Source organism: Pseudorasbora parva, chromosome 18 (genome assembly GCF_024679245.1).
Source record: "Pseudorasbora parva isolate DD20220531a chromosome 18, ASM2467924v1, whole genome shotgun sequence".
NCBI classification, from domain to species: domain Eukaryota; kingdom Metazoa; phylum Chordata; class Actinopteri; order Cypriniformes; family Gobionidae; genus Pseudorasbora; species Pseudorasbora parva.
Genome location: NC_090189.1, coordinates 14,062,585 through 14,085,217, shown reverse-complemented (window position 1 = coordinate 14,085,217; position 22,633 = coordinate 14,062,585). Strand labels below are relative to the sequence as shown.

Genomic DNA, 22,633 nt, shown 5'->3' with positions numbered 1-22,633 from the left:
AGACATAACACAACCTTGAATGTCTTTTATGTAGCAATTGCTCCGCCCATTTCTTATTTTAGGCCGAATCACTCAGATCAGTGTTATATAAACACATCTTGAGCCAGCCAGGGAGTGTTTCATGTTCATCTTCTAAACACCATTGTTTTATTTAGTCATGCTTTCATCTAGTACAATGATTTTGATTCACATTCATTTCAAATGTGATCGTTCCCACCGCAGGACCCTCTGAAGAACAAGTCCATCTTCTCCGGAAGTCTGTTTCAGTATCTGGAAGAGAGCAAGAAATGGAGGAGTCGCTTTTTGTACGTGGGCGACTCTTACAACATCAGCTTATACGAGAGCAAAGCGGTGAGTGTAAACCGCTGAGTGTGTGTGTTTGTTTTTCATTTTTTTGTTCACCACAAACACACCCAGCTCAGATTATTAAAAGTAAACAAAGGAAAAATGATCTGAATGTTAATCTTGCATTATTGGACCTCACTTGTAGTGTATTAGTGGACATGTATGTCATTCCCCCGGTTGCAGAGGGATTCTGAACTGTCTGTTTCCTCTACAGGCACATGATCGAGGACAACACTCCAAAGGGGTCATTAACTGTGCCGGGTACAGAGCCCTAACCTCTATGGAGGAATACCTGGGGCTTCTCAACAATAGCCTGAGTGGTAAGAACTTAATTATCATGATAAATAAATAACATGATACAAAAAATAAGTATCTGTTTAGAAAATTCCTGTTCTATTGGAATCCTAAAATATTTTAATGGGAAGGTAGTAAAACGTTATTTAAATACAGTTCTAGTAGGGTTTCAAAATTACATTATATCCATTAGAATTAAAAATTAATTAAAAAAATAGAAATGACAAAATAATTTATTTCTAAGAAAAATTGATAACGCATAACTTAACCTTTATGTATAATGCATGTAAAAAGATTAATCATGTTTGTTACAATACTATATATATTTTAATAAATAATTGTTACCAAAGTATATTTTTTTCTGTAATTAATCATGATTATATTGTTGTAATTTCACAGTTACTCTCCAAATTAATGTAGAAACTTAATTTAAAAGTATTTTTAAAGCCTAAAAAAAGTTGATATTGATAGCTTTCAATTATTTTAGTATTTTTTTTGAATATACTACATTTAAGTGAACTTAAAACAATCTTCATATTAAACCATTATAATAAATGTAATTTACCTGTGCCCTTCATATATATAATCAATATACAGAAATTGGATGTCTTAACTGCATAATTTAAACATAGATTAAACTTTATTAAAGCTGCAGTTTTCTGTTCGCTTTGTTCTTTGATTAACATTAATGACAGACATCACAGCAACTGCTTTATTAGGCTATATATATATATATATATATATATATATATATATATATATATATATATATATAGCAGCAGATCATAAATATATCATAAATTGCAGGATTAATTCTCTGAATACACTACAGAAGTATATAGTCTAATCAGTGTAATTTGAAATCATTTGTATTGAACTTGCATTGTGTCTGGTGTTTTAGATACAAAGGCCAAAGTGGCTAGTGCCCCGTTCCTGAAGTGCCCCACACAGTTTCCCCTCATCCTGTGGCATCCATATGCCCGTCATCACTATTTCTGCGTTATGACCGAGAAAGAACAGAAAAAGTGGCATGCTGTCTTCCAGGACTGTGTGAGACACACCAACAACGGTGAGTCACAGTACCAAACAATGACAATTCAAAGAAATGGTACTGGTTTTGTTTTTTCATTTACACTGACCAAAAATGCTTTGCTGAGTTTAAAGACCTTATCTACTGTATTCATATATATCACATTTGCAGGAAATGTTGGTTTGCATTTTAATGTTTTTGTGCGCAGTCAAGATCCACATTGTCATGAGCATGTTGCTGTAATTTGTTGAGGAAAAGAAAAATGCTGTAAAAGTAGATTTTGCCAGGTCAAATACTTGTATGTGCTCCAAAATAAGCTTAACTGAGCTTCATTAGAGAACATAAGCTGCGTAATCGGTTGTTTCTGATTCTACTTCACAGTGAGAGATGAATGTCTTTCTTCCCTGTCACTCAGACATAGTCTAGAGAGAGTTTCTAGCTAAATATTTATGGAAATCCCTGCATGCCTTTGTAAAAATTCATAATAATATAATACCTTCAGCCCCACCCTCACAAATCACCTGTCTTCTGTCTTCAAATCACACAATAGGGTGTGTGTCTATGTGTTGGCGAGAGGGGAAAAGGGTTGTCAGAGGTTGAAATGTTGAATGCCTTTGAAATTACTTTAAGGCGTGGAGGATGTTTTTGTCATTTTAAATGATGTTAAATATCCCATGCAAGAACTGTGAACTTAAAGGCAGGGCCGTGCACAGAGGGGTGGCCCGGTGGCTAGAGCCACTGCCCCTAAGGTGCCCTCATCGGCTAAGGTGCCCCTCTTGCCCCCTTCCCTCCCTCATCCCCAGAAGATTCCACTAAAAATCCACTTATTCCGCCAATCCGTTCAGTGTTTTCCCGCTCGTTCCGCAGCGTCGTTCAAAGTCTGTTGCTGTGTCTGCTCTGTCATCCCATTAACATGTATATTACAAACTAGGCTACAATCCACATTACAGACAGTAGTTGAACCGCGGAATTAGTAGTTTGGTAGTTTGTTTGTTTGTTTCAACAGTGCAAAATTGGATTCAAAGCTCCAGCAGGTCAGCGTGTAGGCCTATATTGTCATACACTTTTTACTGAATATTTATCTGACAGTTTGTCACTCTTTAACTCCTGTAAAATATATTTCCGATTATAATCAATTTTATGAGTTAATTCTAGTATTTATAACATGCGTCATATTTATGATATTTTATTAAGCCCATATTAATTTTATACACAATTTTTAGAAAAAATGTAAAATGATATTATAAATATAAATTAGTTGTATTATAGGGTAGCCTACAATGCCGTTAAATGCACAACCTAAGAAAAATGTGCTTTTAATCATGTCTAAGGTCATACTTGTGCAAAAAAAATCTCTCTAGCACAGTTTGCAGTTTTTTATTTTATTTTATAAATTAATTTATTATTGTTCAGGAAATAATAAAATGTTAATATAAAAATATGTTTAAAATACAGAAACTATTATTAAGTAAATAATCTGAAAACACTGAATGAATGAGATACCAAAATAATTTAATGAAGTTTTACAGTAGTAACAACTACTAATATTTGTATTATATGATTATTATCATATTTTTATTATAAATATAATGATTATCTCTAAGGTGGACACCCAACTTAATATGATTTTTACCATCTGAATCATAACCATGTCATGTCAACAAATGTTAAAGTCAGTCAGCTGTTTATCATGTTAAATATGCCTTTTACCCCAAACCATACTTTTACATATTCTGTTATTGAAAAACTGTTGCGTATGATTTACAAAAATCATAAACAAAACCTTTGTTTCAAAATATATTCAATAATTTTAGTGTTCTCATTTGCTACTTGAAAAAAAAAAGAAATCAAATTAGCGCAGAATCAACTTTTTGGAAGCATAATTACAACAACATGCATTGAATTAGCACTTAATCCTAACAGTTGTATTCACAGTATGAATGTAAAAGATTTGTTATTCATTCTCTATATTCAGATGATACTCAAACCCCTAAAGTGCCCCTTTTTTTTGGTTTGCGCCACTGCCTGTCTGTCAAAATGTCTGTCCACGCCACGGCCCTGCTTAAAGGGTTACTTCAGGGATTTAGCATTAAGCTTTGTATTTAAACTGGGTCATTAATGTAGTAGAAATGTGAAATAATATTTTTTTAATTTGGTGCCTTCTAGACTGAGAAAAGACAGAAAATGTATTTTTGTCTCATGGGGATAAAAGACAACAATAAATGACAACTGTTTTATACTGTTTTATAATTAAATTGTAACTATTTCAAAATATTACTGTCTGTTTTTATTGTATTTTTGATCAAATAAATGCAGCCTTCGTGAGCATGAGAGAATTCTTTCAAAAACATTTAAAAAAATGTAACCAACCTCAAAGTTTTGAATGGTATATGTAACTTATTTTGGAAATTGGATGGCGTGAACCAAAAAAAACATTTATTAAGATTGTTAAAAATTAGTACTACAGTTTAGTGTTAAGAGCATCTAAAGAGTGTCACTCTGTTTATGTTGCTAAACTAATAAAAGGAGGAATTGTATTTATTGGCCGCTTTCAGAATTGCACAACTTGCAGAGCAGCATAGATCCAACATGTTGCCAGTCGTTGTCTGCTAACTGAACATCCTCTGACCATATGTCAACACCTTCCCATAATGCCCTGAGGTAGATCAGAGGCACTTTCAGTTGGGCTTGTCAAGACCTGACCGTAAATGACTAGCTTTGTGTATCACAAATGATAATGACATAAGGTTTCAAAACCAGATACCGTACAATTTACGCAAATATATAACATCAAATACCTCTTGGTATCTCATTGGGATGTGACGAGAGGATGCTGAATATAATTTAGGGTGTGTCTTCTAAACAGTTCAGCTACATTGCTCACGGCCTGACCTGAAACGGCATATAAGAATCATACATGCTTTTTTTGCATTCCTTCACGGTCCGTCCACTTTGAGGAAGCCCAGACCTCCCAGCTCGAAGTCAGAGATTGATCTACTTGAGTTTTGAATAATGACCTTCAAGTCATTGATTAGCTAGGGTCTGCATCCAATGATGTTCCTAATGCAAGGCAAGTTTATTTATATAGCACATTTCATACACCATATGGCAATTCAAGTGCTTTACATAGAAATGAATTAAAATAGGGATAACAAATGCATAAGAAAAAGAATACAATGTGTACAAATAAAAATACTAACAGTTGTAAAGAGAATTAAAAAAAAAAAAAACAGATTCCAGATAGATTCCTATCTGCCTGATTCTAAATTCGGGTACTCCTATCTGAGATGGAAAAGATGGAGTAGGTTCACAATGTCTCCTGGCCCTTACAAGTCGGTCCAAGATGGGCTCCTGTAGGGGACGTTACCGATGCCCCGCAGGGCCTCCCCTTTCTTGAATCCGCTTCTTTACACTCTCTGCTAGCGAAGCACACTGCTCTCCTTTTCCAATCTCTTCCAGTCAGACAGCCCTAACCAAAAGTAATAATCAACAGATGTATAAGAAATATACAGTTGTAAAGAAAAGTAAAAAATAAAAATAAAATAATGCAGTAAATGATAATGATAAAAAAATGCAGTAATAAAGCAAATTATTTTTACTTCCATATTGTAACATTTTTCATATGTGTGATATAGACAGGAGAAAAATGTTGGATGGGGCTTGATTTTTATCTGTTAAAAATTGATTCTGAAAAGTAGTTTGTTTTGAAGATTAAAAGGCAAGTTTAACCTTGAGCATCTTGATTTTAAATGATGCTTTTATTGTTACTTTGCTAAATTACTCAGCTACGGTGGCCAACACAGGACAAAGATGTCACCGTCTAAGACAGCAGTTTGTCTGTTTAGGGTTAGTGTAGAAACATGACGATGCAAAATGGTGACTTCACTGTAAGGTGACCCGCGGTCAAGGGCATAGTTTTGGTTGAAGTGTGAACCATTTAGTGGGGTCCCATGAGATGCTCCCTCATGAGATTTATTCATAAATTTTTGTTAAGCCTTGTTTATACTTTCGCCTGGCTCCGCTGTGCTGACTGCGTGCGCTCCTCCCCAAACAGACGAGGCGTTTGGACTTGACGCGCTCGCGGTTGTGCTATTCTTTGAAACGACAGAGGGCGACTCAGAGTAATTGTTCTATAAACCATCAGGAAAAAGCGTTGAGAAGAAGTGGCCGTACACAGGTGATGATATTTATTTTAGTACATTTCACCAAAAACCACAATACAAAACTCAGTAAACCTTGGCTTGATATTATTACTTGTGACATGAGAACAAAATATATGTATGCAGCTAAATTAACGATCTTTTAAATATTTCCTAATTTCACTAAAGATTTTAGTGTCATGATTTATTTATTTATTTGATTAAACGTGGATCTTTATTTAAAAGGGCTTATTTCTGCTTTTGTGGGCTCATTTTGTAAATATAAGCACCTAATTTGTATGTGCACACTGGGTGCCGGTGTGACAAGACGTCATGCTCTGCTAGATTCGCCGGGAGCTCGTTCATCTTCGGTTGCGGAGCAGCGTGCGCTGTTACAAAAAATGCGCTGCACACCGACAGGCGAAATGGGGTCTTGCACACCCAACGCACATGACCGCCCACTCCGCGTTGACGTCGTTTTTGCCACATGCACCCTCGCGCTCAAGCGGACGCGTCGAGTATAAACAAGGCTTTAGGTTGCTTCATTTTGCAAAATGGTCTTTTGTGGTATCATCCATACATGCGTTGATAACATAACTGCAAAAAAGTAATAGCCTAGTTTACAATGACTTGTTTACATATATGATGTATTTTGTATTTTATTTAAGCACCTAACACTTACCACTAAACTTACCACTTTGACAGTATTTTCTAAATTAGTGCTATGATAGGTCAAACTAACTGTAGTTAAATGTCTTATATTGAAAATGTTAATTTTCTGAATATCTGAAAGCCAGGTTTACCTAATATATGCCATTATTAGCAGAACACATTTTACCTTTTTTATTTTATTTTTTTAAACAATGTGTGGGCGGGGCTAAGTTTTTTTGGCATCCAGGCTAAGAAAGGGCTCGTTCTAAGCTAAAAATGGTTCATCATGTAAGGTCTTTATACACCACTGAAAACTTAGTATTGTATTGCATTTCTGTCAATAGAGCCTAATAAATATTACACACTGTACCTTTATATTAAACCAATAGTTACCACATTAGCCAGTAGTCTACACAGCCTATGTGACATCATCAAAAGCATAGGTGAAAGAAGTTATTACATTCTGATAAAGATAATGTAGCCCTTATTTTATACTAGTGTGGACTCTAATGCACAATAAGTTGAGGAATGTTGACTCATCTTCAAGAGGAAGTTTTGTTTCTCAGCCCGTTTTGCATATAGATTTAAAATTAAAATGTAACTAGGGACTTCATCCCAGATCAATATATATGACAAACATGAGATCTGCAGCTTGCCTCCAGGCTTTTTAAAATCTTGCCTGACTCGGTAACAGGCCAAAACTGATAATCATGAGTGCTAGAAATTACACAGTGAACATCATTTGCATTTGAGGCAGCAGGGAAGGGCTCTGCAAAATCCCTGAGCCCTGCCTAAAAGCCAAGGGCAAAGATGACTTGAGGTAGTCGCTCCGCAAACGTGAGAATGCAGCTCTGTGTTTTGGCTGGGGGGTTACCAGAGGACAGAAATCAACCACATGCAAAGCTGTGGTATTACAGCAGGTGCTTAATGTCCTTGGGCTTAATTGCAGCAATGGAAAAAATCTAGGTGAATTATACACCACACACAAACCCCTTTCATAGCGCTAAGATATAGCAAACCACAGATACACACTATTTTAGCTATCGGAATTGAAGGCTGTGTTTGATCCAAATAAAGGTTTAAGTTGATCTGTCTAACCGTCAGGGTTATGGGACAAAAATAAGGCAAAGCTTAAAACATTGGTGATTCAGTACAAATTCTGCATTCTGAACATTTTTGTTCTTCTAGTAATTGTATTCTAGTCATTGTTCTAACAGTCTGCAGTGGTTGTTAGTCAGTTGTTTTGCTGTAGTAATGCCGGTCTCATTGGCAACTAGGACAGTTGGTAATCAATCATATCATCACACCCATTATGACATCATAGTATGGAGATCTATGGCAGAAAGAAAACAAACCGGTTTTAGAATTGAAGTTGTGGAGAATGTTGAGTTTCATCTGTGGAATTGTTGACACTGTTGAAAGTTGCAATACACAATCAAACAGCACACTTTGAATTCAGATTAATTTTAATAACAGCTCTTTGCGCTAAGTAATAGGCACGCTTTGACCATCTGTTTACTTAACACCCACATGTGAACCTGAAGAGCAATGACTTGGATATGAGAAGATATTTCTGGCATTTCTGCTGTAATTATGACGAATCTGCTTGTTTTCAGACTGTGAAGGAATATTATTTCAGTTTGCGTAATTCAATGTTTTATTTTTTATTAATACAACCATATATTCTAAAGTTTGCTGATGAACTACCTAAGGTGATGTGCAAAAAACAATGATTTAGTTGAGCATGAACATTTTATACTGTAACTTCCACTATGCCCATTCATGTTAAGTTTTTTTTTTATTATTATTATTATTATTTTGGTCAATAAGCAAAATTCCAGTTGCAATCACTTTACACAGGATAGCATGAGTCATACAGGTACATGCATACAATTGGGTATATGCATGCACACATACACAACTGTAAAATAATACAAATAAAAAATAAAATGTTTACACTCTTATTGACCAAAGGTGTAGGCTGAAGCTAAAGCTTATGCCTACCCTTAACGCCACACAAGCAGCACTAATTGGCATTAATTTAAAATGTCTAATACAAGATATTCTCAATGTGTGTTTGGAAGAACATGCATTGTTGTTGTTATTATTATTATTATCTAGCCTAGAAATCTAGACGCACCCTAGCGGCAGCAAATTTAATCTGCCCGCGAGTGTTGTCTAGCAACTCTCAATACCCTTCTGAGCTGTATTCGCCTAACTCTTGCTGGACCAATCACATCGTGTATAGAGTCGGTGGGCGGGGCCATAATGACGACGGTGGAGTTGCGTTTGCGTGCTTCTAGTAAACACAGAAACTGGCGAACGGCGGTCTTTCGAATCAGCTTTGACTGCGACTCTGGAAGACTTGGAGTTAAGCTTTTCTCTGAGAAAAGAACAAAGAACGGCACTGAAGTCATTCTTAAGAAGGGAAGATGTGTTCGGACCAGATACGGCGAATGTTTAATCTATCATCAAGCTCTGTTTCACCTTCGTTGCTCTGGTTGGTGGTAGCGCTATCCTATCGCGTGCAGAGGGAGTTTGAAAGACAACCGTTTATCCGCCCCTCAGATTGAGCCGCCAATGGTGAGTTTCCAGACCAAACATCTTGATGTGGGTCTGGCTTGTCAGGCTAATTATTATCACCATTATCATTCTCATTATTACCATTACCACTACATCACCATTTTCATAGTACATTGAAACAAAGAAAATTGACTTCTATTATTAATATAAAATGTTCCAATATGTACTTGTAAAAGCCAGTCTATGGTGGGATTGTTTTTTTTAATGCGTTTTATGTGTGCTTGCTCTTAAAAACAAGATGTTTGATTGCTCTTTAATATTTCCTAAAGATTTAGAAAGAAATGTAATTTAAAAGCTGTTTTCCTTGGTTCTCATTATTGATTCAGAGATAATGCACTTTGTTTTGAAAATCGTCTAGTTCTTGTGCTTTTGGACTAAATGAAATGCTCCAGTGAACGAAAGCGTAATGTTAAGTGTGCGCACATGCGGTGGTGGAGCAACCCTGGGAACCAGCCATCCCAGGAGTCTCGGCTAACCACCGTGCAGCCCCGTGCCAGAGGAAGCCCATGCTAAACTCTACCATATGTACTACTTTTGCTCAAGACTTTCGCATTGAGTTTCTCAGGCCTGCCAGCTTGCCGGAGAAAAGCAGATCTTTTTCCATCCAACACTAAACCCAAACACGCAGTCAGCCACATTGAAGTTAACTTTTGATGTAAGGTGTCTCTAGGGCTGGTTATAGTAGCAGTGGATGTGTTTGGGGACGAGGGGGCTTGATACTGATTTTTGGGTTATTGTTTTTTATCGAGCACAGAACTCTAGGGACTTTCTCCAAGCAGACTGCTGACAAACGCATCTAGTGTTTTCACATGGGGTTCATGCCAAAAAAAGCTAGTTATTCTCTCTCTCTCTCTCTCTCTCTCTCTCTCTCTCTCTCTCTCTCTCTCTCTCTCTCGCTCTCTCGCTCTCTCGCTCTCTCGCTCTCTCGCTCTCTCGCTCTCTCGCTCTCTCGCTCTCTCTCTCTCTCTCTCTCTCGCTCTCTCGCTCTCTCTCTCTCTCTCTCTCTCTCTCTCTCTCTCTCTCTCTCTCTCTCTCTCTCTCTCTCTGAAAATGGATGCAGAGTGGATTTCCTGTTCCTGAAAGACTGTTACACTCCATCCCTCCATCTCTCACTGCTCACTTCCTGTCTTTGTGTCAGCCAATCTGAAACTTACACACACACCTCATCATCAGCTCCTGTCTTGTGAGTGTTTGTGCAGCTTGCCATTGCTCATGTCCATCTGTGTTTGTCTTTCCTTATGTAACTTTAGAGATCACACTCACTTCCTGCTGGCTACAGGAAAGCAACTATACAAGGTTATCAATGTCCCAAAAGAATCAAATCTCCCCAAATAACAGCTGTACAGATTGGCTTTCAGTGTCATCAACACCACTGTTCAGTTATCATCTACAGGGCAAATTGGGTTCCTTTCAGCAGCTCTGATACACAGTGTAAAGTAAACGTCCTACATAGAGCACGCTATCCATATTCCGTAGCGTACCATATAATTATAATCATCATTTAAGCGTTTTTTCCATAAAGCCTTGTCACGTTAGGTCTTGTGGGGTTTTCTGCTTGAGTGTTGGTAGCAAGTTTCCATAGACTCTTATTAAATGTCAAGGTCTCCAAGTAAAGATGGGTCCTTTTAGTGCAGGTCCTTTCCTTGAGCACAACTCGTTCTTAAAATACTAGTTATCCATTCCTCTTCCTTGGTGTACCTGCATAACAAAGTTTTTGGATTGATTTTATTGTTGGTCTACCAGTCTTCACCAGCTTGGACCAGCAAAAAACCTCTAAAGCTAGATATTGATTAGCAGATTTCTCCTCGGTTGTTTTGAATTCAAATCTGCTTATGGCCAACCAATATAAACTGTTTAAATCAATATAGTTAGTGTTTAGTTATAGTTAGTGAATATTAGTTTCTGTTCCTCTCAATTCTGATTTCGTTTTTAAATTCTACGGTGGCCAATTTAGTCCAAGATTAACATGGCTTCCAGTTCGACCTCGTTCATGACTGCCATTGAGTGTTAAAATGCGAAAAGCGAAGCTTGAATTTGCGGGTATGTCCCTCTTTGGCTAATGTACTGTCAAGATGGAGGGGCAACATGGCGACCAGCATTCGAACCCTCACCCGTATGGATTTTCAATGGCATATTATAAACTTTCGAGCATACTTTATTACTTGAAAGAAGTAAATATACATTAATGAGCACATATATTTTTGAAAGAACTAAGTGTTTTTAGCTAAGAATAAACTAAAAAAGTTACACAGTGTAGCTTTAAGTAAAATGTCATGTTTCTTGAACTTTCTAGGACTCTCAGAAGAGTGCAAGGTATTGACACCCGCTTTCACGGATGCCCTACGGCTCTACAGGCAGGCCAATGGTCACTATGGCACTTGGGACATGATGTGTGGAAACCAAGCACAGGTTAGTGAAGGTCATTCATGTTTGGAACATCTGGCAGCTGTCAGAATAAACATTCTTCATACAAACTGGCATATAGTTCTAGAACCTAGTTCCAGTAATTGTTACTAAATTCACTGTACAAGTTGCAGACAGTATATAATGTGAGTTGAAGGTGCTATCTAATGGGCCGCAGACACACTCTTTAACTTGTGAGAATAAGAATGGAGGAGAAATCAGAGTCTCCCTGAAAAAAAACGAGAGAACAGAGGAAAGAACAGAGCAGAGAGCGTTTATCCCTGTGAACTTCTGTTTTCCTTGAATCATTCAGATTGAGTTTCCTCTGCATGTCCTCAATCTAGGCTTTGTGTCCCAGACAAGTGGGAGGGCACCCAAACTTTGTCTCGGTTGTGGCTAACACTATAAGTAACTATTTGTTTGGAGAATTTGTGAGAATCTAGGTCTACTGGCTTAGGTGGTCAAGTTGTATTTCAAAGTCGTCTACCAGCCCAAACCAGCCAGGTCTACGAGGTCAAACGTGGCCCATCAGCTGGTAATGAAGCTCTAGGCCAACTAGTTACATAACTGATCAGCTTAGACCAGCTAGAAACCACTTCAAACCAACATCCATGAGGTGTTAGTTTTTTTTAAAGGTCAATTTACAAGCAGACGGCTGGAAGGGAAGTCTTAAAAACGCCATATTCTACAGATTTGTAGCTTTTTATTTCCCCCTTATTTTCTCATGTTTTTCATAATTTCATGAACCAAACTATATCTGTAATTTACTTTTAGCTTGACATTTGCCATGTTCTATGACCCTTAAACTAATGTTATACTATACATTAATTATACATCAAAGTGGATCTTTCTGACCCAATGACCCACATTTCCCTCCAAAACTAATTTAAATGCATAAACTCCAAAATAGAATGGTTTCCATCTTTCTGATGACCTGAAAGCCATTTCTAAAACACTAGCTCTTTTTAAGCTTTTTCTTGATAAGTCAGACTGATCACTCTGTATTTAAGATCTGTACGGTTCTGGAGCAGCACAAACCCTCAATAATGTCTAAACCGCAGAGCGGAGAGACAGCTAAGAATGTGTCATTAGAGGGGTGAGTTATGGTCCGCTCCGTGTGGTTTATCCTGCTGTCTCATTTTAGCCGTCATGTGCTGGAAATAACATTTTAGTTTCTAATAGATTTAGGAATGTCTATCTAGCTCACTTTCTCACATACGCACACAAATTTGAATGAAATGCAAGCAGGCAATCATTAAAATAATCGGTGCTGTTTGCCCTTAAACCTTACACACACATCTCGCTCTCTCCTTCTCTCTTGCTCACCCTCTCCCTCTCTCTCTCACTCTCTCTCCATCTCTCACCTGGTTTTCATGTATTATGGGGCGTTTTCAAAGACCTAATGTACTATACAAACTGTATATTCTACCCTCCTACAGATGGCCATTTTTGTAAAAAATCAGAGGTGGAAAGAGTAACAAATTCTACTCAAGTAAAAGTACTATTACTAAAAGTAAAACGTTAATTTAAAATTTACTCAGAGTAAAAGTTCCTGAGTTACTTTAAACAGTGTGGGTACAATGACAAAATGAGATTTTACAATATAATAACCATCTCAGAAAACATCAGAGTTTCACAGCAACACAGTATTAAACAATCATTTAAAGGAACTCTCCACCGTTTTTAGAAAAAGGGCTTATTTAAACTCTTTCCTACATTTAGATATGTAGGCAAATGCATTTTTGTCTCAGTGCATGCATTGTTTTAGTTTGGCAGGGTCGCTGTTAGCTTAGCTTAGCATAATGAATGGATTCTTATGTTGCCAGCTAGTATTTCCAGAGTAAAAGTGATCCAAAAAAAACCCCTACCTGATTACTTCTTGTGGCCTGCGTATTCACAACGAGTACAAATAGTAACACAGAGGAAGAATAGCGAAAACGGCAGATCATTGAAATAAATGTTATGATCCAGGCTGTGCAGGGGATGTGAGGACTTTTCATAGCCTTCCCACAGATAAAAAATGTCAACAGTCATGGTTGATGTTTATTTACAATTGGAAACTGCAATAAAGTATTTCAAAGTTGTTCGTTTGCTCCACCCATTTCACCACGGAGAGTTTTTCTAACCTGGGGCAAAATCAAGCATGATTCGCTCAGCGTCCAAAACTGAAGAAAGGGCCGACTCCAACCATATTCCCATAAGTAGTGATTTTATCCACTTATTGACTGTCGAACCCTTTTTGAATTAAATTGAAAATTTCTTAGCAAGACAACATTACGATAATATCCCCTGTGTTGTCTAGATCTAACGCAAGATGCTAGTACAGTAACAATTGGAAACTCCAAGTAGCACACATAGTTTGTCAAATGACAAAGGTTAATATTATTTCCTGCCAGTGTTGTCATAAAGTACAACAGTAGATACATATGTGCATCAAGGATCGGCTCTGAGCCCCTTCTTGTTTGCGGCGGTGATGGACAGGCTGACAGATGAGGTCAGACAGGAATCTCCATGGACAATGATTTTCATGTTTGCGGATGACATTGTGATCTGTAGTGAGAGGTGGAGGAAAGTCTAGAGAGGTGGAGGTTTGATCTTGAGAGAATAGGAATGAAGGTTAGTCGCAGAAAGACAATACATGTGTGTGAATGAGAGGGAACCAAGTGGAACAGTGAGGTTACAGGGAGAAAAGGTAAGGTACTTGGGGTCAACAGTCCAGAGCAATGGGGAGTGTGGAAAAGAGGTGAAGAAGTGTGTGCAGGCAGGTTGGAATGGGTGGAGAAAAGTGTCAGGTCTGTTGTGTGATAAAAGAGTACCAGCAAGAGTGAAAGGAAAGGTGTACAGCACAGTTGCACTGAGGAAAAGACAGGAGGAAGAGCTAGAGGTAGCAGAGCTGAAGTTCAATGTTTTGCGCTTTAATATTCACAGACTGTCACAGTTTGATTTATTGTACAGCTCTGCTATAGAGTTATTCATTCGTCCATGAGTTTGCGTGTTTTATGTGACATCTGCATTATACTGTAACTTGAATTGGCATGACTGGATTCCGGGATTCCCCCTGCATCACAGAAATCGTTCGGCCTTAAGTTATAAACATACCTTTTATGTGTTCCTGAACATGTTCTATGTGCTCCTCCTCGTGCACTTTGAATCCACATTTTTTGCGAATTGGATATCCTCCAGGACAATACCACGTTAGTATTTTTCTATATCCAAAAGAATTTCCATACTAGCCAGGGGTTCACTACGACGTTTCATTTCAGCTGGATCTGCATCACTGACATCTGTCTTGTCAGTCTCCATCTTTTGTGGATTTTTTTCTTAATTTTTTTTTTTTTTCTTAAAGGGGGGGTGAAATGCTGTTTCATGCATACTGATCTTTTTACACTGTTAAAGACATGGAATCCCATACTAAACATGGACAAAGTTTCAAAAGTTAAGGTGGACGTTTGATTGGAGTATTTCTTTGTCAAAAAAACTCCTTCCGGTTAGTCATAAGTTTCGGCAAGTTTTTTGCGATCATGCGTCCCCTTGACGTTAATGGGGGCGGAATTTCCTTGTATGGGCCGTACGGACAATTCTACCGGAAGAGAGAGAGAGAGAGAGAGAGGGAGAGAGCGAAAGTAACAGGCTATGCCCATCAAAGCGCTGGCTCGTAGGCTGCTGCACAGGTAATGTGCACAATTAACAATGACATCAAAAAGTGCGTTTTTGGTTGCCAGACCAAGACAGTCCTGCACAGATTCCCCAAAAACCCCGCGGTAAGGCAACAGTGGATGTAATTTGCTTTTCCGGATCAGCAACTGAGTTACGCGACTGTTTATATCTGTTCGCTGCATTTCGGTGCCGACTGTTTCATAAACAAGGCCCAGCTTGACGCTGGATTTTCCAATCGCCTAATGCTGAAGGATGGAGCAGTCCCAACGATAAAGGTCCCAACGTTAGAACCGTGGGCGGTGAGTTAGACTGCTTCAAATGTCTGTGTTTTTGCCTATGCTCATCAAGTAGCCCAAACATGATCACGTATAGTTACTATATATATTACTATATATAGAAATTGATCAATGGAGCATGCGATGTGTAGTGCGTGTACATTTGTTTAGCTGGCCACTATGTGTAACTTTATGTTTGTGTATTGTAAAAGCACTCCAAACAACAATACACAAAGAGTGGGGAAATATGTTGAACTAAATAAGCGCGCTTCTTCATTCAAATGCGCTACTATTCCGTGTCTTTCTATGTAAACACTAACTTAGCCTGCCGTGCAAAACCAGTCCGCTTAATAACGTTACAATTGTCTACACAAACCACGCGTAAACACACAAACACACGTGCACAACTGCACTTCTCACATGTACACCTTCAAAGACAAAAATACGACGATATAATTCAAGTATAAATATGTAAATAACACAAGTCGCTAAGCATATTATATAGTTAATGTATAACTTGTACCACATAGAGACGTCCTGCTCTAGTCGTTTTTGCTGCTGCTCCTGTTCAACTGCAGCCTCTGGGTCTGATTCCGGATCATAGATGTATGGCTGTATCTGATTAAAAGCCATATTTTTATTTTGAATAAAGTTTTTCCCGCTGTTAGGGATGACACAGCTTTACGACGCACTCAACACAATAGCAGCGGCGTGCACACGTCATTATTTAGCTCCGCTCACACGATACGCCCCCACCCGTTAGGCTTTTTTCGGAAAGACTCGGAACAGCGCATCTTTCTTATATAATTATTAAAAAAATAAAGACTTTTCGGAGATATGCAGGATGCAATGCTACTCTATAGGTACTCAAGATTGACATGACACTGACTGAAACTGAGTGTTTCACCCCCCCTTTAATTTATTGTTTTTTACTCCGTAACGGACATAGTTTAAAATGTAGCAAAGTACAATACTTCAAACAAAACATACGTAAGTAAAATTAAAATTACGGATTTTTTAAACTACTTAAGTAGAAGTACACAGAAAAACGACTCAATTACATTGTGTAAATGTAATTCGTTACTTTCCACCTCTGTATAAAATTACATAATTTACATATTTAGGATAAGTATCAACCTGATATTTTACTGTTTAGTATTTTGAATGTTCACATACACGCACATTTTCAAAAGCATATTGAACCGAAGCCGAATTATAAGTTATTAAATGCAGCTGAATATTTTCTCTACTATAGCTTTGAAACCACATTAATTTTGTGCACACTGAAGTCTGGTGCGTCACACAAAACATGCCAGAATCGATGAGATTTGACATCACTTATTGTGAATGAGTTAACATTTATTTTTTTACCAGCAGAGAGATGACCGCATCAGAAGTGTCAAGTTTTGTAGCTTAGGTTGTATTAAACAAGGAATATTTCTTTAAAAGCACACATGCACCATCCTAAGAAATAGTTTGTTTTGGACGTTAAATGTTGTTTCGCTCCCTGCCAGAACACACCCAGGAAATGTTTCTTATGAATGAGCTTTTTGTGTGTCTGTATGTGTATATAAAGCCAATTAAAGTTCCTCTGCTCTTACACTTTAACCAGGGAAAGGTACTACGAGTTGCAAATAAAGGAGGTATTGACATATTGGGTGCATGAGAGAAAATGGTCATTCCTCCTCATCCCACCCTCAAACAGTGATCCAGGGCGTCACGGTCAGCCTGGACGTGACACCCTGCTGGAAATTGCTGCGTGGGCTGTTATTACTGCTGGGTGTGGGCCGTCTGTTTTTTGTTTTTCTGTGAGGGGTCTGCGTGGTGTTACTGCCCACCTGGCCCCTGTGTTACTGTGGAAACGGGACGAGTGGAGGGGGTGAAAGCCATTCTGTACTATATACCATTGGATGTAATTGTCAGATAAGCTCATGGATTAAAGAGGAACTTGAAATGGCACTCACACAAACATCTAGTTATCTTAAACTTATTGATACATGTTTGTTCAGCCATGCCTAATCCATTAAATGCAAAAATATAATTGGCTAATGTAAAGCCATTACACACATAATAGTGTGACCTAGAGGTGCTCAGTTTTATGTGCATGGTGTGGTTGGATAATTTACAGCTTACCAGCTAATATATGTCAGTAATTTGCCCCACACCATCACTGACAAGTCATTAAGAAGCCCATTCCACTGACCTCTTGACACATTGGTTGATATTAGGCAACCAATTAAGGTGTGAGCTAATCCTAATATTTAGACAGTGTGTCATGTTGTAGCATACTATTTATTATAAAACAATTGTCCCAACCCTAAAAACACACATGAAAAGAGCAAACTTATTCACACAGACATGTTTCCCCACATCAAAGGTAGTTGTAGTTCTGTCTGTCATTGCATGCACTGCTGTGGCATGAACAAAGCAGCCATCTGTAATGGGCGTCTATGTTGCGGACATGTACGGTAAAGCATTCTGCTTTAGCAATTAATCAATTGATATTGCAGTCTGCTGTCTATGATAGCATGGCTATTGTAGATATTCATGCAAAACCAAAAAGCTGTTAGCATAAAGTTAATGATGTGCTCTTAGCTATCTGATTGGTTTAAGCAGTATTAAAATTGTCATGCTATCATTATGTAAATGGTAAGTATAATGGTAGTTGCTGTATAAGTTTTCAAAGGCTTTTTCTCATTCACATCTGTGTTTGTGTGTCTAGATTCTTGCTAACCTGGTGATGGAGACTTTGCACCCTGAACTGAGGAGTCTGATCGTACCTCGGTTGAAAGGAAAACTACAACAGAGACAGAAGGACTGGATGCTGGTTGGTTTTATATATTTATATTTATGTCACTGGATTAAGAAAATGTAAAGGGTTAGTTCACCCAAAAATGAAAATTCTGTCATCAACTCCTCACTCTCATTATGTTCCGAACCGGTAAGACATTGTTCATCTTTGGAACACAAATGAATATATGTCTGATGAAATCCGAGAGCTCTCTCACCTTTCCATAGACAGCAATTTAATTAACACTTTCAAGGCCTAAAAAAGTCAGTAAAAATATTGTTAAAATAGTCTACGTGACTGCAGTGGTTTAACCTTAATTTTATGAAGGAACGAGAATACTTTTGTGCGCAAAAACAAACAAAAATAACAACTTTATTCAACAATTTCATTCTAGCCTGTGTCAGTCTCCTATGCAGTTTACGTTGAACTCAAAAACGCTCTGCGCGGTTTAAAACTTAAACTGTGTAGGAGACTGACAAAGGCTAGAATGAAGTTGTTGTTTTTTTGTTTTGTTTTTTGCGCACAACTATTCTTGTTACATCATAAAATTAAGGTTGAATCACTGCAGTCACATGGATGATTTTAACTATGTTTTTACTACCATTCTCGACCTTGAAAGTGGTAATTAAATCAGTCTATGGAAAGCTCCCAACATGTCATCAAAAATATCCTAATTTGTGTTCCGAAGATGAACGAAGCTCTTATGGGTTTACAATGACATAAGGGTGAGGAATTAATCATTTTTGGGTGAGCGAACCCTTTAAGGAATGTATGGTATATATGTATATCTGCTGCAGTTTCTATGATGTTTGACTATCTGATTGATTATCATCTGTTTCGATCATCTGTATCCTCTGTTAGATCTCAGATGCAGTATACAAACAGGTGTTGTCACAGACACGAACTCAACATGAAGCTCTGGTTCAGGTATGTGAGATGGAGCGCCACCGTCTGGACACTGCTCTACGCACAGATATGGACCAAATCATCACGTCCAAAGAGCACATTTCTGGAAAGATCCGTGGTAAGAGCAGAACCAAGTAGCCTACTGTGTGGAGTTCACTAGTGTTCCCTCTAGGCCACACACTTCTGATGTCACTCTCTCTTGCGCGCACGCACACACACACACACACGCATATACAAAAAACTCTCTCTCAAAAGGAAGAGCAAAAATAAGAGGGAACATATTGCCTCTGCGTAACATTTAAGATCTTAAAGAGGACCTATTATGATTGTTTTTTTGTTTTTTACATTTTCTTACTATCTTTAGTGTGTAATATTGCTGTTTGAGCTGTTGAAGGCTGCAAAGGTTTAAAGCACAAATTTCTCTCAAAAGGGAGTCATTGTCTATGTCAGTACACTGTTTCTGAACTCTCTGAAATGCCTCGATTGTAGTCTTGTTTACGTCTAGGAACATAAACATCCTCCTTTTAAATAATTCCTGCCCAAGTCGTGCAAAAAAATATGTAGTGAATATGTTGACTGACCAAAGCGACTGGCTTGCTCAGTGCAAAAATCATAAAAACAGTTTACCACCATCTTTGCCTAAATTCTGATTGGGTGGGCAAGACTGCTGTCCATGCCTATGCCTAGATCGAGCCCCGTGCTGCAATAGTGTCAAATATGTGAAACAAAATGTGTTTTTGAACATTCAAGCATGAACACCTATTCTAGTAGACCTCAAAAACAAAATCAAGACTTTGTAAAAGGGTATCATATGGTCTCTTTAAGATGCCACAATTGTCTTCTTATTGTGTTCTGATTTAATGTTGCATCTCAACACTACTTTTGAAGCTGTGCTTATTTAAATTTAATACACGGATTATGCCAATATTTATTTTTACTTAGCCTTTTCTTAGCTGCACTATTTCTGTCTCAAATTCTTCCATATGATCCCTCTTTCATTGGAATTCAGTCTCACTCCGCTTAGTTCAGTTATAACCTAAAAAGCCCTGACCGTGCTGCCATAATGTAGGTTTGGCAAGAGAGCTACATTTTTCTTGTCATTTGTGGCTGGGACTGTTTTCCACCGAAAACACCCATAGCACATTTTAAATAACATAAGCAACATAATCTCAACAGGATGTTTCTCAGTCTGCATGACGTGAACTATAATCTATAAATTGCTTTTGAATCCATCTGTGTGTTTGTGTCGCCACCTTTATTCTTACCGAATAATAGAGGTTGTTTTGACATTCAGGACAGGTGCTTTCCCACAATCACCTGTTCGGAGATAACAGGGCCCATTATGTGGCCTAGAGTCATTGTAATCAGTCTATATATATTTATATATAAAATATGAGCTTTTTTCGAAAGCGTTCTTTGTTTTGGCATGTCATTTAAGAAGTGAGACATAACATAATTAAGCATAAACTCCCTTGTAGGTCAGCATGTTTCTCATAAAACAACAAACACATGGATTTCACTTCTGCACTGAATGTTTCACATTCAGTTTTCCTTCAATCACATGTGATTTAAACAAAAACACAAAGTTAACGTGCACACATGAAATGCATTTCATGTAGTTTTTACCTCTCAATGGAAGCTCTAGTGTGCTTATATTTGTCTAATCTTTTTCTTTAAGCATTGGTGTCACCCCGTGTTGAACAGCTAGTGAGGAACAAGGTTCAGCCCTACATCCACTCCATCCTGGAGGCCCTCATGGAGCCCACAAGCAGAGGATTCTCTGAAGTGAGGGACATCCTGTTCCGTGAGCTGGTGGAGGTCAGCAAGAACAGCATGAACGACAGCAGCAGGGAGAAACTGGGAGAGGTGAGACAAGAGATTGATTGACAATGTGAGCCTATGTTTTTTTTAAGGATTTGTTAACCCCAAAAACTCTCTCCATGCTCATTCCTAGCATATGGACAAGATCTCCATGTTGGCCTTCCATCCGGTGAAGATGCAGAGTTGTTATGAGAAGATGGAGATGTTGAACCTGGAAGGCCTCCAGCAGAGATGCGACGTGTCCAGCCCTTCTGTGTTCATCCAGAGAGCTCAGATCCTCATGAGACAGGTCTCTTTCCTTAGACCCACACTGTTCTTATCATTATCAACTATTCCATTTGATTATATAAAACTTATTGAAGTTTTTCAGAACTTGGCAGTCGCTCTAGTACTTGAAATTGAATCTTTAGTCTGCATTAATTTTGTTGGTGCCAAGCAACAAAAAAAGCATCCACACTGATTTAGCAATGAGGCCAAGAGGACAAATCAATGAGAAAAAAGGCTTAAGAATATTGAAGAAAAATGTAAGATGCAGTTTTTGTGGATGAGCGCCACCCTGTGGTAATATCTGTTATTGCAGGTATAATGGCAACTGAGATACTTTACTGACATGCAAATCAAAAAGTATACACTATTTTCTGACTGCTACATTTAAAAACAGCATATGAAACGGATCACATTGTGCCTTGATCATACCAAAGAAATATGCTGCTTTATCAAATACCTCTTTGATCAAATGTTATGATCTTATCATGTCCCATCCCAATCCATTCTTTCCAGTCAGTTCATCCTAGTCCATCCAAATCCATCCTTCCTAGTTCATCCATCCCAGTCCTTCCATCCCAATCCATTCTTGCCAGTCCTTCTATCCTAATCCATTCTTCCCAGTTCATCCATTCCAATCCATTATTCCTTGTCCATCCTTCCCAGTCAATCCATCCAAATCCATTCTTCCTAATCCACCCATCCTAATCCATACTTCCTTGTCCATCCATCCCAATCTATCACACTCCATCCATGCAATCCATTCTTCCTAGTCCATTCTTCCCAGTAATCCATCCAAATCATTCTTCCCAGTCTATCCATCCCAGTTAATTCATCCAAATCAGTCTTCCCAGTCTATCCATTCCAGTCCATTTTTTCCAGTCCATTCTTCCTAGTCTGTCTATCCATCCATTCTTCCCAGTCCCTTCATCAGTCCGTCTATCCCAATCCATTCTCCTAATTCATCCATCCCAATCCTTTCTTCCTAATACATCCCAGTCCATCCATGCCAATCCATTCTTCCTAGTTCAACCTTCCCAGTCCATCCATCTAAATCCATTCTTTCCAGTCCATTCATCCCAATCCATTCTTCCCTGTCCATTCATCCCAATCCGATCTTAATATATAGTATGTTATTCCAAACAGTCATTGAGCATGAGAATATATTTTTTACAAATAAACCAGTAAAGTTGATGATAATCTATCACCCTCCTTCCTAAAATCCCTCTATTGGTGGATGTAGCAAATGGATGATGCAGTGTACACATTTGAGCAGTTGGTCCATCAGAGTCTAGACGGCCACAGCAACGAAGATCTCTGCAAGACAATCCAGCGCTGTCAGGACCGAGTGCTCAAAGTAAGTGCATTGATTGGATCTTCACTCTGCCCAGCAAAGTTAAAACGGGTTTTTTTTGCAGCTGTATTAATCTATTTTTTTTTAAAGACCTGCTTCTCCATCTTAAATTCTGTTTGT

At 38.1% G+C, this 22,633-nt stretch overlaps 1 protein-coding gene across 1 annotated transcript in view; it reads left to right on the top strand.

Annotated features, from left to right (window-relative positions):
- The window catches only part of niban2a (niban apoptosis regulator 2a), a 36,475-nt gene that overhangs the window by 10,299 nt on the left and 3,543 nt on the right, over positions 1–22,633 (top strand). The window contains exons 3-11 of the mRNA XM_067424738.1: positions 223–351; positions 560–665; positions 1,541–1,708; positions 11,336–11,451; positions 18,100–18,204; positions 19,030–19,192; positions 20,753–20,940; positions 21,029–21,184; positions 22,403–22,516. Of these exons, the coding sequence (XP_067280839.1) occupies positions 223–351; positions 560–665; positions 1,541–1,708; positions 11,336–11,451; positions 18,100–18,204; positions 19,030–19,192; positions 20,753–20,940; positions 21,029–21,184; positions 22,403–22,516 (1,245 nt within the window). The remainder of the gene's footprint in view (positions 1–222; positions 352–559; positions 666–1,540; positions 1,709–11,335; positions 11,452–18,099; positions 18,205–19,029; positions 19,193–20,752; positions 20,941–21,028; positions 21,185–22,402; positions 22,517–22,633) is intronic.